Below are 16,830 nucleotides of genomic sequence, written 5' to 3'. Positions count from 1 at the left end.
GATGGCGTTATTATCGCGTTGTAAACTGGTTTTCAACCCGTCGTATTACTAGATTGCAACCAACTGGCCTCCGTGACAACCAGACGTTTTGCAACAAAACTAAAAGATGTTTCTTACCTTTCGTGGGCTATCCTGGAGGCAGTCTACCAGGGCTGGCAGGCTTAGTCCATCATGGCCAGCGGAATGGACATCTGCCTTTCGAGGGCTATCCTGGAGGCAGTCTACCAGGGCTGGCAGGCTAAGTCCATCATGGCCAGCGGAATGGGCATCTGCCTTTCGAGGGCTATCCTGGAGGCAGTCGACCAGGGCTGGCAGGCTTAGTCCATCATGGCCAGCCGAATGGACATCTGCCTTTCGAGGGCTATCCTGGAGGCAGTCTACCAGGGCTGGCAGGCTAAGTCCATCATGGCCAGCGGAATGGGCATCTGCCTTTCCATCATGGTCAGTGATGTCTGTCTGGGGGACCTGCTCTCCAGCACTAGCTTGGAGGGTCCCAGCCTGGGGTATATGAACATAAGGAAATACATTTAACCTTAGCCCTCAATTAATTATGCCCACTTTTCCAACTATAAATCATATCAATCTGTTTTTACAGCATATAGGTTATACTACCAAGAAGATAGCCTCATTACATATCAAGAGGGATAGCATTTTTTTATCACTTATGAGACTTACTTTTAGAATAATTTTTCTCAACGGTTTATGATTTCTATCCATTGTGCTTTCAGGCACCCTTCAGATTGGACCTGACATTTTTTCAAATAAACAAATACATTTTAAAATACATTTCAAACATTTTTTTTACAACATCTTGGCCAGTTATGCTGTACTCACACAGAATGTCTTCTTTGTCAACTCAAAGTGATTTATTTGAACATGAGGATGACTGTCCTTTGCAAAGCATCAACTCAACTGAGGCAAAAGTAGCACACTGAACATTTTCTTGAGTTCGTTTACGTCATAGGCTTCTATATCTCATCGTACATTATTACGTCAACTACAAAAGCACAGAGCGACCACATTCCGGGAAATTAATGCATTGTTTCTGATCACATACGATATCTGAAAAATGTTTACAATGTAACCCAATTAATTTAGGTTCAGTGAGGTTATATCGTATTATATGGATAAATGTTGCCCTCTGTTGGCCATAATTGATATATTATAGTCAAATAAATCAAATCATTGATGGGTTTGGTGAGGGAAGACAGATGTAGTAAGCTGATATGATCAGGGCATGCACACATATTGCCCATTAATTAATAAATGTTTTAAGCCAAATGTCTATTTGTCCGAGACAGTCATTGTTACTCCTTTGCCCAAATTGCCCAATATAGCTTCATGTCACATATCTATCATAATTTATACAAACTGGATGAATGCAGGCTGTTGGTTTGTAAATGTTGTAAATACATATGTATATAGTATGCATATGTAACAGTTGTTAAAGTACTATGTGAATTTCACCAGGTTCATATATTAATATATCGTGTTGATTTGTTATTATGCATGCCTGCATCCTGGCTGAAGTGGAGTGTGTTCTTACGTTTTGCCCTGCGTGCTCAAATCATTTTGATGTACTGAGAGAGGTAAGTCACGCTTTTTATGTCTTCAGAAAAGTTAGATTATTTTCAGTACAAAGTCATACACACAGTGTTTTGTTCATGAATAATGATGTGTATTTAGAGGTTACACATAAGTGGATGGTATTGTTAAGATGCACTTGTAATTGTACTTTTTAGGATGATATCAACATTCTGAATTCAACATGTGGTTAATAGCTAGCTAAGGTATTAGCAGGCTATTTATTGTATGTGTGAACGATGGCTCGCTCCTCGAATGATCCCAGTCCCTCCTATTGTGTATCTGCCGTAGAAAGAGGCCACGATTCGCAGAACATAGGTGCTCTACAAATGTTTTACTTCCTTTTGGATGCAGGTATGTGGTTTTATCTTTGTAAAATATGTTATGTATAATAAGGAGAGACTATTAATTTTTGTATTCGAAAATCGTGTTGATGCACTGAGAGAGAAAGAGGCGACGATTCTCAGAACATATGTGCTCTACAAATGTTTTATTTCCTTTTGGATGCAGATGCAGAGAGTGAGTTCTGCTTGATTAAAACTACCTGGTCTCCAAAGTCCACGTCTATAGTCTCAATCAACCACACACAACGCAGTTACAGCGGGGCAGTATAGCACCGGTTACACATATTCTTATTATTGTTTCATTCACTTATCTTTTTGACCTGCACTGTTGGAGTTCAGATCTTAAGAATTTCACTGTACCCTACAATTACATCTCCGACCGACTAATAATCTAATCGATTGACATCTAATCTAAATTCAGATGTTTTTCTGGATGAGGAAACCTAGTCATACGTAGCTATAATTTACAGAAATCATACATGTTTACATTATTGCTGAATAAGGCTATCAGTGTACTTTTTTTCATACCAGTGTTGTCAAACAAGAAATTATGCCTACAATTTAGTTTAGGGCAGCTGGCGAAATCCCGATCGGCATTTGATGCAGATATTGAAAATCAAGATCGGCATTAAATTAGACGGTTCGTTTTCATGCCGGTTTGGTGAGATTGCCTTTAAAATGGACCACGAATACACGAGCGCAGTGCTTCTAGACTGCCCCTGTGAACCTAGCTAGCAGTGATACTCGAAGCCGAGTTTAATTGCATAAACAAATGTGCAGTATTGAGTCATTTTCAATATCTGCATCAATTGTAAATAAGAAACATATTTTTCTTTCCATAATGCTCACAAATAGCAGCCATGTTCGAGTATATTTTTGTTAATCTTTGCGAAAACCTTGTGCAATCTGGCTTTAGAATTGCGTCAAGCTAATGCTAGTACTAGCACGATCGTGTCAGTTAGCAGTTAACTTCTGCTAGCATTGTGTCGCAGGTTGGTTCCGATAATTACATTTTAGGTCAAGTTAGACCCTAGAAATGTCTTGCTCGTTATTAATTTGAGCCACGTTATTTCTGAATATTCACCTTGCATTTGGAACCTATTTCCCTTTACAGCACTTTGCTGTCACACAGTTTGAATGAGGAGGCGGCTGCCATTGTTTGTGCGGAGAGTGAGGCATGATTCCTTGTTCAACTTGACTGAATCGGGCAACTGGCTAACTACTGTAAACTGAGTTGCAGGGTAGTCGCTGGTCCAATCCTTGTTTTTAGCTAGGTAAATTGTAATGATTATGTGCCAAATATATTCGCTTCCCATTTTGCGTACTGTCCAGCTTTAGCGGTGTGCGTGCGGTCTGCTACTAGCATTATTAGCAGCTAGCTATGTAGGAATACACATTAGACGAGTGTTTCCCAAATTTAGGACCTCATGGCTTTTTTTTCGTAGCACGACACAGCTGATTCAAATAAGCATCAAGCTTTGATTGAGTCAGCTGTGTTTTTATTTATTTTATTTCACCTTTATTTAACCAGGTAGGCTAGTTGAGAACAAGTTCTCATTTGCAACTGCGACCTGGCCAAGATAAAGCATAGCAGTGTGAACAGACAACACAGAGTTACACATGGAGTAAACAATTAGCAAGTCAATAACACAGTAGAAAAAAATGGGCAGTCTATATACAATGTGTGCAAAAGGCATGAGGAGGTAGGCGAATAATACAATTTTGCAGATTAACACTGGAGTGATAAATGATCAGATGGGCATGTACAGGTAGAGATATTGGTGTGCAAAAGAGCAGAAAAGTAAATAAATAAAAACAGTATAAAAACAGTATGGGAATGAGGTAGGTGAAAAAGGGTGAGCTATTTACCTATAGACTATGTACAGCTGCAGCGATCGGTTAGCTGCTCGGATAGCTGATGTTTGAAGTTGGAGAGGGAGATAAAAGTCTCCAACTTCAGCGATTTTGCAATTCGTTCCAGTCACAGGCAGCAGAGTACTGGAACGAAAGGCGGCCAAATGAGGTGTTGGCTTTAGGGATGATCAGTGAGATACACCTGCTGGAGCGCGTGCTACGGATGGGTGTTGCCATCGTGACCAGTGAACTGAGATAAGGCGGAGCTTTACCTAGCATGGACTTGTAGATGACCTGGAGCCAGTGGGTCTGGCGACGAATATGTAGTGAGGGCCAGCCGACTAGAGCATACAAGTCGCAGTGGTGGGTGGTATAAGGTGCTTTAGTGACAAAACGGATGGCACTGTGATAGACTGCATCCAGTTTGCTGAGTAGAGTGTTGGAAGCCATTTTGTAGATGACATCGCCGAAGTCGAGGATCGGTAGGATAGTCAGTTTTACTAGGGTAAGCTTGGCAGCGTGAGTGAAGGAGGCTTTGTTGCGGAATAGAAAGCCGACTCTGGATTTGATTTTTGATTGGAGATGTTTGATGTGAGTCTGGAAGGAGAGTTTGCAGTCTAGCCAGACACCTAGGTACTTATAGATGTCCACATATTCAAGGTTGGAACCATCCAGGGTGGTGATGCTAGTCGGGCATGCGGGTGCAGGCAGCGATCGGTTGAAAAGCATGCATTTGGTTTTACTCGCGTTTAAGAGCAGTTGGAGGCCACGGAAGGAGTGCTGTATGGCATTGAAGCTCGTTTGGAGGTTGGATAGCACAGTGTCCAATGACGGGCCGAAAGTATATAGAATGGTGTCGTCTGCGTAGAGGTGGATCAGGGAATCGCCCGCAGCAAGAGCAACATCATTGATATATACAGAGAAAAGAGTCGGCCCGAGAATTGAACCCTGTGGCACCCCATAGAGACTGCCAGAGGACCGGACAGCATGCCCTCTGATTTGACACACTGAACTCTGTCTGCAAAGTAATTGGTGAACCAGGCAAGGCAGTCATCCGAAAAACCGAGGCTGTTGAGTCTGCCGATAAGAATTTGGTGATTGACAGAGTCGAAAGCCTTGGCGAGGTCGATGAAGACGGCTGCACAGTACTGTCTTTTATCGATGGCGGTTATGATATCATTTAGTACCTTGAGTGTGGCTGAGGTGCACCCGTGACCGGCTCGGAAACCAGATTGCACAGCGGAGAAGGTACGGTGGGATTCGAGATGGTCAGTGACCTGTTTGTTGACTTGGCTTTCGAAGACCTTAGATAGGCAGGGCAGGATGGATATAGGTCTATAGCAGTTTGGGTCCAGGGTGTCTCCCCTTTGAAGAGGGGGATGACTGCGGCAGCTTTCAATCCTTGGGGATCTCAGACGATATGAAAGAGAGGTTGAACAGGCTGGTAATAGGGGTTGCGACAATGGCGGCAGATAGTTTCAGAAATAGCGGGTCCAGATTGTCAAGCCCAGCTGATTTGTACGGGTCCAGGTTTTGCAGCTCTTTCAGAACATCTGCTATCTGGATTTGGGTAAAGGAGAACCTGGAGAGGCTTGGGTGAGGAACTACGGGGGGGCGGAGCTGTTGGCCGAGGTTGGAGTAGCCAGGCGGAAGGCATGGCCAGCCGTTGAGAAGTGCTTATTGAAGTTTTCGATAATCATGGATTTATCGGTGGAGACCGTGTTTCCTAGCCTCAGTGCAGTGGGCAGCTGGGAGGAGGTGCTCTTGTTCTCCATGGACTTCACAGTGTCCCAGAACTTTTTGGAGTTGGAGCTACAGGATGCAAACTTCTGCCTGAAGAAGCTGGCCTTAGCTTTCCTGACTGACTGCGTGTATTGGTTCCTGACTTCCCTGAACAGTTGCATATCACGGGGGCTATTCGATGCTATTGCAGTCCGCCACAGGATGTTTTTGTGCTGGTCGAGGGCAGTCAGGTCTGGAGTGAACCAAGGGCTGTATCTGTTCTTGGTTCTGCATTTTTTGAACGGAGCATGCTTATCTAAAATGGTGAGGAAGTTACTTTTAAAGAATGACCAGGCATCCTCAACTGACGGGATGAGGTCAATGTCCTTCCAGGATACACGGGCCAGGTCGATTAGAAAGGCCTGCTCACAGAAGTGTTTTAGGGAGCGTTTGACAGTGATGAGGGGTGGTCGTTTGACTGCGGCTCCGTGGCGGATACAGGCGATGAGGCAGTGATCGCTGAGATCCTGGTTGAAGACAGCGGAGGTATATTTGGAGGGCCAGTTGGTCAGGATGACGTCTATGAGGGTGCCCTTGTTTACAGAGTTAGGGTTGTACCTGGTGGGTTTCTTGATGATTTGAGTGAGATTGTGGGCATCTAGCTTAGATTGTAGGACTGCCGGGGTGTTAAGCATATCCCAGTTTAGGTCACCTAACAGAACAAACTCTGAAGCTAGATGGGGGCGATCAATTCACAAATGGTGTCCAGGGCGCAGCTGGGAGCTGACGGGGGTCGGTAGCAGGCGGCAACAGTGATAGACTTGTTTCTGGAGAGAGTAATTTTCAAAATTAGTAGTTCAAACTGTTTGGGTATGGACCTGGAAAGTATGACATTACTTTGCAGGCTATCTCTGCAGTAGACTGCGACTCCGCCCCCTTTGGCAGTTCTATCTTGACGGAAGATGTTATAGTTGGGTATGGAAATCTCTGAATTTTGGTGGCCTTCCTGAGCCAGGATTCAGACACGGCAAGGACATCAGGGTTAGCAGAGTGTGCTAAAGCAGTGAGTAAAACAAATGTTGGGGGGACGTGCACCCCTTGGAGTCCCAAGGACCGGAAAACCCTGTGCTCGACGGTGATGTTTCACTAGGATTCAATTCAGAAAGTGAAATGACAAGAATTGGAATCCTCATGTAATATAACTAAGGTTAGATGGTGAGGAATTGTACATAGATTATTGAATTGGCATTTCAATTAACCTTCTGAATTTACTGTATTGTTGATACAGCGCCCACCCCCAAACTAGTCTCCAGTCTTTCCTCGCTTCAACTAACGCAAGTACCCCTCCTCTAGAATGGCAGAGAACGACGTTGACAACGAGCTGTTGGATGAGGAGCCTCGGGTTGCCACACCTCCGGGCAAGAAGGAGGTAAAGGGCTCTTAGTCTCCATCCACAGCTCCGCCTTCCGAGACTTCCTGCTCAAACTAGAGCTGCTCCGCGCCATTGTCGACTGTGGCTTTGAACATCCCTCTGAAGGTGAGCCTCACAGGCACTTCCCACCTTCAACCAAGGACTGTTTTTGACTTTGTCCATTCTGTATGTGTCAAACGGCACCCTATTCCTGACATAGTGTACTACTATTGAGCTGGGCCCATAGGGCTTTGTTCAAAACTAGTGCTGTGTGTGACTGGGCCCTGGTCAAAAGTAATCCACAATATATAGGGTGTCATTTGGGACTCCGACTATGAGTTATACATGTATGCCCCTTCTAGCATCACATCATACTTAAACTGGTCATCTCTGTATACCTGTCGCAAGACCCACTGGTTGATGCTTATTTATAAAACCCTCTTAGGCCTCACTCCCCCTCCTCTACCTGAGATATCTGCTGCAGCCCTCATACTCCACATACAACACCTGTTCTGCCAGTAACATTCTGTTAAAGGTCCCCAAAGTGCAAACATCCCTGGGTCGCTCCTCTCTTCAGTTTTCTGCCCATAGTGACTGTACAGTTTTATCTCAATCTCTTCATTCAAAGACTCAATCATGGACACTCTTACAAAGCAGCCACAACTGTCAGTGTGATGTGTTGTCTACCCTTCTTGCCCTTTGTGCTTTTGTCTGTGCCCAATGTTTGTACGATGTTTTGTGCTGCTACCATGCTGTGTTGTTGATGTCTTGCTATGTTTCTTGAGTCTCTCTTTATGTAGTGATGTGTGTTTTGTCCTATATATATTTTTTAATGTTAAATCCCAGGCCCCAATCCTCGCAGGAGGCCTCTTGGTAGGCCGTCATTGTAAATAAGAATTTGTTCTTAACTAACTTCCCTAGTTACGTTTCTGTCTTTCAGTCCAACATGAGTGCATCCCACAGGCCATCCTGGGCATGGACATCCTGTGCCAGGCCAAGTATGGTATGGTCAAGACGGCTGTGTTTGTACTGGCCACCCTGCAACAGATTGAGCCTGTGGACGGGCAGGTGAATGGTTGAATAATGACATTGTGGAATCAGCAACTGATTTGCTGGTACATCCTCCCTCCTTTACTAAAAATAGCTTTCAATGGAGAATCCATTGAGTGCTTTGTAGTTTAGGAATAGGCTTAATCTGTATCTGGGGATACTTGCATAAGAAAGTGTCTAATCGGCAACTTTATTTAACCTTTATTTGGACTTGGCAAGTCAGTTAAGAACACATTTTTATTTTACAATGATGGCCTTCCCCGGCCAAACCCTAATGACGCTGGGCCAATTGCAGTCTGAATTTGTTCTCCTTTTAATCTCACTGTTTACACTGCTGTTCTATCCTTTTGCATAATCTTGTGTGCTTTTTGTTTCTCTGCTGGCCAGAGAGCTCTGTATTAAACATCCTCCCCTACCTCTCTCTCTCTCTACCAGGTGTCTGTGCTGGTGATGTGCCACACACGAGAGCTGGCCTTCCTGATCAGCGAAGAGTATGAGCGCTTCTCCAAGTACATGCCTACCGTCAAGACAGCCGTGGTCTTCAGGGGCCTGTCCATCAAGAAGGACGAGGACGCGCTGAAGAAGAACTGCCCCCACTTTGTGGTGGGAACGCCTGGCCCTCATCCGCAACAAGACCCTCAACCTGAAGAACGTGAAGCACTTTGTCCTGGACGAGTGTGACAAGATGCAAATTCAGACCACAGTAGGACAGGGGGGCTGATGCCAGTTGTGAGTGACGGGAGCAAGGAGTAAGTTGAAACGTCACAGAGGAACGGTCAATTGAAAACGTGTTCCAATGTACCTACTTGCATACCACTTAGAATGCACTTCAAATACACTGTCCTAATAAGTAGTAGTGGATCTTGGAACAGGATGTGATAGATGGTGTGACTTAAGTAAGGATTTAGCCAAAACATAGGAAAGTATTTACATTTTATGTAGTCCTCAGATTTCAGGCTGAGTGGGTTGACTTTTTTTTGAGACGGCCATATTATTTTCCTATCGTCTCTCCCTCAGACATGAGGTGTGATGTTCAGGACATCTTCAGGCTCACACCCCACGAGAAGCAGTGCATGATGTTCAGCGCCACCCTAAGCAAAGAGATCCGTCCTGTCTGCCGCAAGTTCATGCAGGATGTACGTTGAAGGGTTTCTTATAACCCGTGGTTATCTACATGTTCTGAAATTTAAAGTTGCAGTTTTACACACACACACACACACACACACACACACACACACACACACACACACAGATGAACCCATCTCCCTAAATTGCACTTTGAATAGGCAATCGGCAGTATAATCATTAATGAAGCATCTTCCTCCCACCTGTTTTGGAGGGATAGGTCTGGAGAAATTTAACCACTGTGAAATTCGTAGAGCTATATGCAAAGACTGACCGTCAATGAGTGTTTTGAGACTATATAGTTTATTTTTGCGTTTACTTTGTTTGCAAGCATTGGAATGAAACAAGCTTGTATTTTGGGTTCTGGTGGGGTATGAAAGTTGAACTAAGCTCATGGGCAGTTGTTATTCTTTTCATTTTAAATGTCTAAAAATTGATGTAGAAACTACTGATTGCCCCCTTTTTTGTTTTTAAAAGGATTTTGGATATGGCTTAATATTCATGTAATAAGCCCAATCTCTAAGCTTTGCCTGCTCGTGACTGTCTGTATCACAAGTGGCCAGAGTTGACCCTCTCTTAACCTGGGTCTGGGGCTCTGGACATTTTCGGGAGGAACAGTCCTGGCATTAAAGCTGTGAATATTGAAAAATAAAGTTCCATCCAGCTCTAGTACTTGTAATTGATGTTCACAATCACATTTGTAGTTCTTCATTCACCAACACAGAATGTGGTTTACTCCTGTTTTTCACTTAATGTGGCTAGGTTTATAAAACTGTCCCAAAGAGTGACACTTTCCCCATGTTCTATTCATTAGGGCACACTAGCAAAATGTTTAGCACTGGAAGTCCTGGTAGTCCCTCCCTGTGTTCTGTTTGGTGCTTAATGAATATCTCCTGTAGCCCATGGAGGTGTTTGTGGACCATGAGACCAAGCTGACGCTGCACGGCCTGCAGCAGTACTACTGCAAGCTGAAGGATAGCGAGAAGAACCGCAAGCTCTTCGACCTGCTCGACGCGCTCGAGTTCAACCAGGTACGGACAGAGGTCTTTTCAGAGAATTGAATGCTAAAAAGTAACTTAGTTTTAATCTGAGTGAGTTGAATGTATTTTGTCCATTGATTTGAAAGTCACGTTTTTAAATACAATTTTACTCATTCAAGTGAACTAAGTCTATGCACCGACAAAGTTTCTGCCTGTGAGTTTTATGCCCTGTGTTTTTCGTCTTCAGAGTGTACATTTATTTGACCAGGGTAAAGCCAGGGTGCCATATCAGATGCAGCATGGGTTTTGTGCCTCATGTTTGTCTTCGGTGTCTCACTGCCATTTTCTCCCCTGTCTGAAGGTGGTGATCTTTGTGAAGTCTGTGCAGCGCTGTGTGGCTCTGTCTCAGCTGCTGGTGGAGCAGAACTTCCCTGCAATCGCCATCCACAGGGGCATGGCCCAGGAGGAGAGGTGGGTTCTGATGGAGAGGACAAAATCACTGGCTAAACCCTACAGTCTATGCACTTGTTAAAATCTGAGCAGTTTTGATTGGTTTAACCAGCTCGGGAGTTTTATTCATCTGCTGGTAGCGTGACTACAGCTCAAGCTCATTACCATAACGCACAATACGCAAAAATATTCCTAAAAATATTTAACCTCCACACATTAACAAGTAAAATAGCTCAAATGAAAGATAAACAAGTTGTTTATCTAGCCAGCAAGTCAGATTTCTAAAATGTTTTACGGCGAAAACATAGCACATATTTATGTCAAACCACCACCGCAGACATAGCTCATTAGCATAGCCAAGTAGGAAAAAATATGCAATCAACAAACGCAGGATTAAAAGAAAAATCATTTCACTAACCTTTTGAAATCTTCATCAGATGACAGTAATATAACATGTTACACAGTACATTCATTTTTTTTCAATAATATGCTATATATATCCATAAATCTCTGTTTACAATGATGCATCGTTCAAAAAATGCTACCCAAATGTCCTGAGAAATGACGATAGCCCCGGCAGATAACGTCAGCTAACAAGGAATACACATCATAAACTTTGACTAAATATGCATGTTTTACATATGTATAGCAAGATACACTTCTTCTAAATGCAATTGCATTGTTACATTTAATTTTAACGTTACATTTTGCGTTCACTAGACTATAATATGGAGTCGGCGCTCCCACAGTAGCATAATGACTCCTCTCTCTTGGAGTCGACAGAAACCCAAAATTAATACATTAAATATTCCCTTACCTTTGTTATTCTTCCATCAAACGACCTGTAAGGGATTATACTCACCAAATTAGCGTTCAGTTTTCAAGTCTGCGTCTTTCGGTTCTCAAAATAGCCTGATTTTGCTAAAAATGTAGTCAAAATTGAAGTGGTTGCGCACCAAAACTTCGAAAGTATATATAATATGTCGAGTAAACTTGTCAAACTAACTTCATAATCAAGCTTTAACATGTTATAAAGGTGTACAGCAATTTTGAGAACAAACAGAAACACAAGCACTGTTCAATCGATCTTGGAAAAGAGAGAGGACTTGACCATTGCGCACAGGTTTTTTTGAGTGACTGAGAGCTTACCGCGTGCTCAAACTCTCGCGAGCGGGCGATTCTCACAATGAGAAGTCCCATTGAAAGCTGAGATCACGCTGAACACGTGGAGACTGTTCCGGGTGCTGTGACTGTTTGGGAAGGGTGTTTGCGATGAGGTCAAAGGTGACCCAACTTTTCAGATGAGAAGAGATATTTTGGGAAAATGCAGATTTTGAGAGTTCTGCTATACATAGAGACATAATTTAAACGGTTTTAAAAGCTTTAGAGTGTTTTCTATTCGATAATATTTTTTTATTTGCATATATTAGCAACTTTTGACAAAAATGTATCATGTTTTATATGGGTACCCAAATCCTCCAGAAGGGGCAGTAAACTGGTATCCTGAACAGGATAAGCAATATTAGGATATTGCTTACACTTCAAGTCATCTCAGATATTAATAACTGCATAGGGTTTAGGGGTAGATTTGGGATTGGGTCTTGGCTTTCATTGGGAATTACTGATTTGGACAAAAGAATGTCCTCGACTTTTCCGTCCTCTTATCCGTAAACCGATAAGTGGTTGAGGATTGTCAATTCGTTAGTTAGGCAAACGGTGTCCTCGCCTCCTGCTGAGGAAGCATAAGTGTCCTTTGCTGAAGTTGAGATCTACCCCTCCCCTTTCAATCAGCTGTTTACTCTGAGAAGCATGCACATATTTAAAACGATAAGTAGCATATCGTTTTTATCCATACAATGTCTAGCTAAATGTCTTTTACTACTTTACACATTTTAATTTGGGATTCCACCCCTGAAAATGTCATCTGCATTATGTGTGAATGGAGTCTAATTTCATACAAGCACATTTCCTCCTCTCCTCAGTTACTGTTGACTTTTTTTCAAAAGGAGAGGAATGAGGAGTTGCACAATCAAACTGAGAATCTCATTTACTTGCACATTTTCTATAACAGTCATGTAGCAGAAGCTGTTATCCAGATCGACTTAACAAGAACTTTGTCTCAGACAACATGTTTGTGGGTCACAGTTTCAGTGTACCCACAGGAGTGAAGCAGGATGTATGATGCCTGTTCTACTTATTCTAAATCTATGGGTGCCCCCATTCCTCCCCCAGGCTTTCCCGGTACCAGCAGTTCAAGGACTTCCAAAGGCGGATCCTGGTGGCCACCAACCTGTTTGGCCGAGGGATGGACATTGAGCGCGTCAACATCGTCTTCAACTACGACATGCCCGAGGATTCCGACACCTACCTGCACAGAGTGGCCCGTGCAGGCAGGTTCGGGACGAAATTCATTATTTCAGTCCATGGCCCTGTACAGCGGATGTTATCTAGAATCGAGATGAATCTAATGAATTAGTTGCTTTGATGGTAAGCTTGAATGAGGAACAGACACATTTGGGCTAATTAGCTAATATCATGTCATCCGGTGAAGCTCCCTCAGACTACCCAAGTTCCCTAAACGCAACCACATTTAGAAGAAGAATAGCTTCCTGAATTCCTAGTGTAGCAATAAGCGCCCTCCTGATAATCACGTTTCCATGAATACCAAGGGGAACATGGCTTTAAAATACACACTTCCACCATCCTCTCTCCAAAGGAATTGCAAAGCAATGCGATGTGACTAATAATTTATTCTGCAATGGTAGTGAGTGTATTGTCGGAGGGGGGCTAGGCCGATCTGACCCTGATCAGGTCTGTGATTCAATAAGATACAGATTAAAAGGATCACCAGCACTACTGCGTTAACCTCAAATGGATTACAAACAGATTTAACACTGTACACCAACATAACCCCGGATGCCCTTGCATTTGCCTAGGCATTAACAGAAAATACACACATAAACGATACACGGTATGTCCATGGGATTGGTTTAAGCCTCACTTTCCCAAAGTAGATGAACCAACCAGATCCCCTTTTCTGGGGAACTGATCGAAACTGGGACCAGTATAGTTAGTGTGTCGCCAAAAAGAAACCATCTGACCTATTACTATTACACCTGTGCCACTTTGGTACAATAGCCTCAGTACATTGTGTCACCAGTTGATTGTGTGTTCATTCAGCTCTATATTAACACCACATGAAACCTCCCTCTGGGGTTACAGAACAGGTCTGGATAGTTTGCCACACACACTGGAATGGGCCAATAGAGAGGTGACGTTAATTATACTCCCAGAGAGAGTGAACTGAGGTGAATCATTCCTGTACATTACCAGACACCAGTGATCTTAGAAAACAAGTGCAACCAAGACAACCGCTCTGGTGAAATGGTTGCCCGGGCTTGTTTATCATAATAAAGGGCTAGGCCCTGTTCACCTGACTAGGTGGAGAAATAGATGTGGGGGGCGTGGCCAACAGCGCCTTCTCCGACCAACATTTATAGAGGCCCTCCCATGGCAGCAGAAACAAAATGTTTCTGTTTTTAAAACAATTTTGTCTGCTATTCGCAATTCTAGACATTTTGCTATGGGCAAAAGAAAGGATTTTCCAGTTGAATTAAGCTAGTTTCCTGCAATTCTACACATTTTGCCATGGCTTGTGTTGTGTTCTTATGCTACACTTCATGACCAAAAGCTTGTCAAACATCTCATTACAAATCATGGGCATTATTATAGTTTGTCCCCCTTTTGGTGCTATAACAGCCTCCACTCTTCTGGGAAGGCTTTCCACTAGATGTTGGAACATTGCTGCGGGGACTTTCTACTTGCTTCCATTCAGCCACAAAAGCATTAGTGAAGTCGGGCAATGATGCTGGGCGATTAAGCCTGGCTCTCAGTCGGTGTTCCAATTAATTCCAAAGCTGATCGATGGGGTTAAGGTCAGGGCTCTGTGCAGGCCAGTCAAGTTCTTCCACACAAACCTCGGCAAACTATTTCTGTTTGGAACTCCCTTTGTGCACGGAGGCATTGTCATGCTAAAACAGGAAAGGGCATCATATAGAATGTCATTGTATGCTGTAGCGTTAAGGTTTCCCTTCACTGGAACTAAAGGGCCTATCCCGAACCATGAAAAACAGCCCCGGGCAATTTGTTATTCCTCCTCCAAACATTAGTTGGCACTATGTATTGTGGCAGATAGCGTAGTCCTGGCATCTATTGTGGCAGATAGCGTAGTCCTGGCATCCGCCAAACCCAGATTTGTCCATCGGACTGCCAGCTGGTGAAGCGTGATTCATCACTCCAGAGCTTTACGCCACTCCAGCCAATGCTTGGCATTGCGCATGGTGATCTTAGGCTTGTGTGCGGCTGCCCGGCCATGGAAACCCGTTTCATGAAGCTCCCGACAAACAGTTAATATGCTGACGTTGCTTCCAGAGGCAGTTGGGAACTCGGTAGTGAGTGTTGCAACTGAGGACAAATTATTTTTGACTCGCTACAACACTCGGTGGTCCCATTCTGTGAGCTTGTGTGGCCTACCACTTCACGGCTGAGCCGATGTTGCTCCTAGACGTTTCCAATTCACATTAACAGCACTTACAGTTGACCGGGGCAGCACTAGCAGGGCAGATATTTGACAAACTTGTTGGAAAGGTGGCATCCTATGATGATGCCACGTTGAAAGTCACTGAGCTCATCAGTAAAGGCCATTCTACTGCCAATGTTTGTCTACAGAGATTGCATGACTGTGTGCTCAATTTTTATACATCTGTCAGCAAAGGATGTTGCTGAACTGTCCGACTCCACTAATTTGAATTGGTATCCACATACTTTTGTATATATAGTGTATCTGAGTGTCTAAAACATTATAACAAAATCAATTGGGGGCCCCATGCCAAGACATTTGGGAAATTTTAGAGGAAACATTGCAATGTTGTTTTTGAAATATTATCACCCCTCTAGTATATGATGTCTCTGAAACAATACAGTTATACTGATCTGTAGCATCCTGTATCTGGGCAAATAATGGTTTGCTTTGTGAGTAACATTAACCAGTTACCATTCCATTTCCGCTTTATTCCGTGCTGTAATGCTTCCAAAATAATATGAACAACAGACTAGAAGGGAGCTTGTAGTAGCTGCAGTAGGGCAGGATACTGGAGTTTTAGACTTGATATGTCAGGTCATGGAGTTGCTCCCAGTATCTCAGCGTCAGCAGGATAATGGCGTGGAACCTTCAGCACAGGGCAGGCCCCTGCTGATCGCTACAACCAACCACAGTGAGAGAGTCGGTGTGACGAACAGATAGACAGAACCTCCGAGATGCAGAGACAGACAGACAGGCAGACAGACACAGACATCAGGACAGGTTTATGATATCCCTCCCTCCTACTACAGTCCTTATTGTGGCATTCAGCAGTTTTGTACAGCAGAAGCACGCCACAGCCAAGCCGGTGTAAAACACAAAGACTTAATCTGACAACATCACAAAGGCATATTAGTTTACCATTCATTCACAGTTCACCTTAGCATGGATTGCCATAACAACAGCAAGTAGCAGGGATAATGAGAAAGAAGTGAGGTTTACACAGCTGTGTGTAAATGCCAACTGTCACTTTTACTGAGCTGTAATGTTCAAATGTCCCATCTGTGTGTGTTAATCTAGTATAGTGTTTAATTTCAAAACAAGGTCATGAGGATGTGTGAAGATCAGGTCATTGTTTTCAAGAGAGTTAGTGTTTCACACTCTGTATGGTGAGTGCATTTCCTAGATAAGGTTAAAAGAAATGACTTGATTTCTCTCTCAACACACCCTGTGCTGGTGAAATCTACCCAGCGCTTTCACTTGGTGGTGCATGTCTCTAGTCTGTTCCAGTCTAGCGTTTTATAACATTAACAATTATTAGCCTGAAATGCAAGGTAATTTATTCCTTGAAAAGTAGTCCCCAAAAAGTCTGAATGCAGATGCTTGGGGCAGAATACTTCACTTTTTTATAGTCAGCCATAATACCTCTTCCATAATAAAATGTTTGAGATCTTTCGCTCTCATCTTCTGGAGTAAAGCCAATCCAAGGGACACCCATTTCTGACTACAATATTCTAACGGCTGTAGCATGCCTTCACTAGCAAAAAGAATACATCTGAAGGACAAATAACCTGCGTTGTATAGGCTACAAAGAACTGGCTGAGGATGTAATTACGTAGGCTTTTGCCTGTTTCGGTTTGTGTGATGGCACTTAGCACGGATTTCAGGCCAATATGCTAATGCCTATGGCTGCTACCTGTACAACAGGCTCTCGTGCTGCAGAGGCCGCGC

General features: G+C 43.5%; 1 protein-coding gene and 1 pseudogene across 17 annotated transcripts in view; one reads left to right on the top strand and one right to left on the bottom strand.

Moving 5' to 3' along the window:
• LOC127914439 (serine-rich adhesin for platelets-like) overlaps positions 1–16,830 on the bottom strand; it is an 83,598-nt gene that overhangs the window by 60,406 nt on the left and 6,362 nt on the right. For 13 of the 17 annotated variants that reach the window (XR_008088376.1, XR_008088375.1, XR_008088377.1 and 10 more), the window contains one exon: positions 118–429. Coding sequence is in view for 13 of the 17 variants with exons in the window: in XM_052490416.1 (XP_052346376.1) it covers positions 118–429 (312 nt within the window). In the remaining 4 variants the exon portion in view is untranslated. Of the gene's footprint in view, positions 1–117; positions 499–675; positions 1,549–16,830 lie in introns of those variants that run through there. The other 4 variants (XM_052490411.1, XM_052490415.1, XM_052490414.1 and 1 more) reach the window with 3 other exon arrangements.
• Positions 6,858–15,395, top strand: LOC118364860 (ATP-dependent RNA helicase DDX39A-like; annotated as a pseudogene).

Source organism: Oncorhynchus keta, chromosome 32, assembly GCF_023373465.1.
Source record: "Oncorhynchus keta strain PuntledgeMale-10-30-2019 chromosome 32, Oket_V2, whole genome shotgun sequence".
NCBI classification, from domain to species: domain Eukaryota; kingdom Metazoa; phylum Chordata; class Actinopteri; order Salmoniformes; family Salmonidae; genus Oncorhynchus; species Oncorhynchus keta.
Note: the sequence above shows the minus strand (reverse complement) of the source record. Positions and strands in the feature narration are given on the sequence as shown.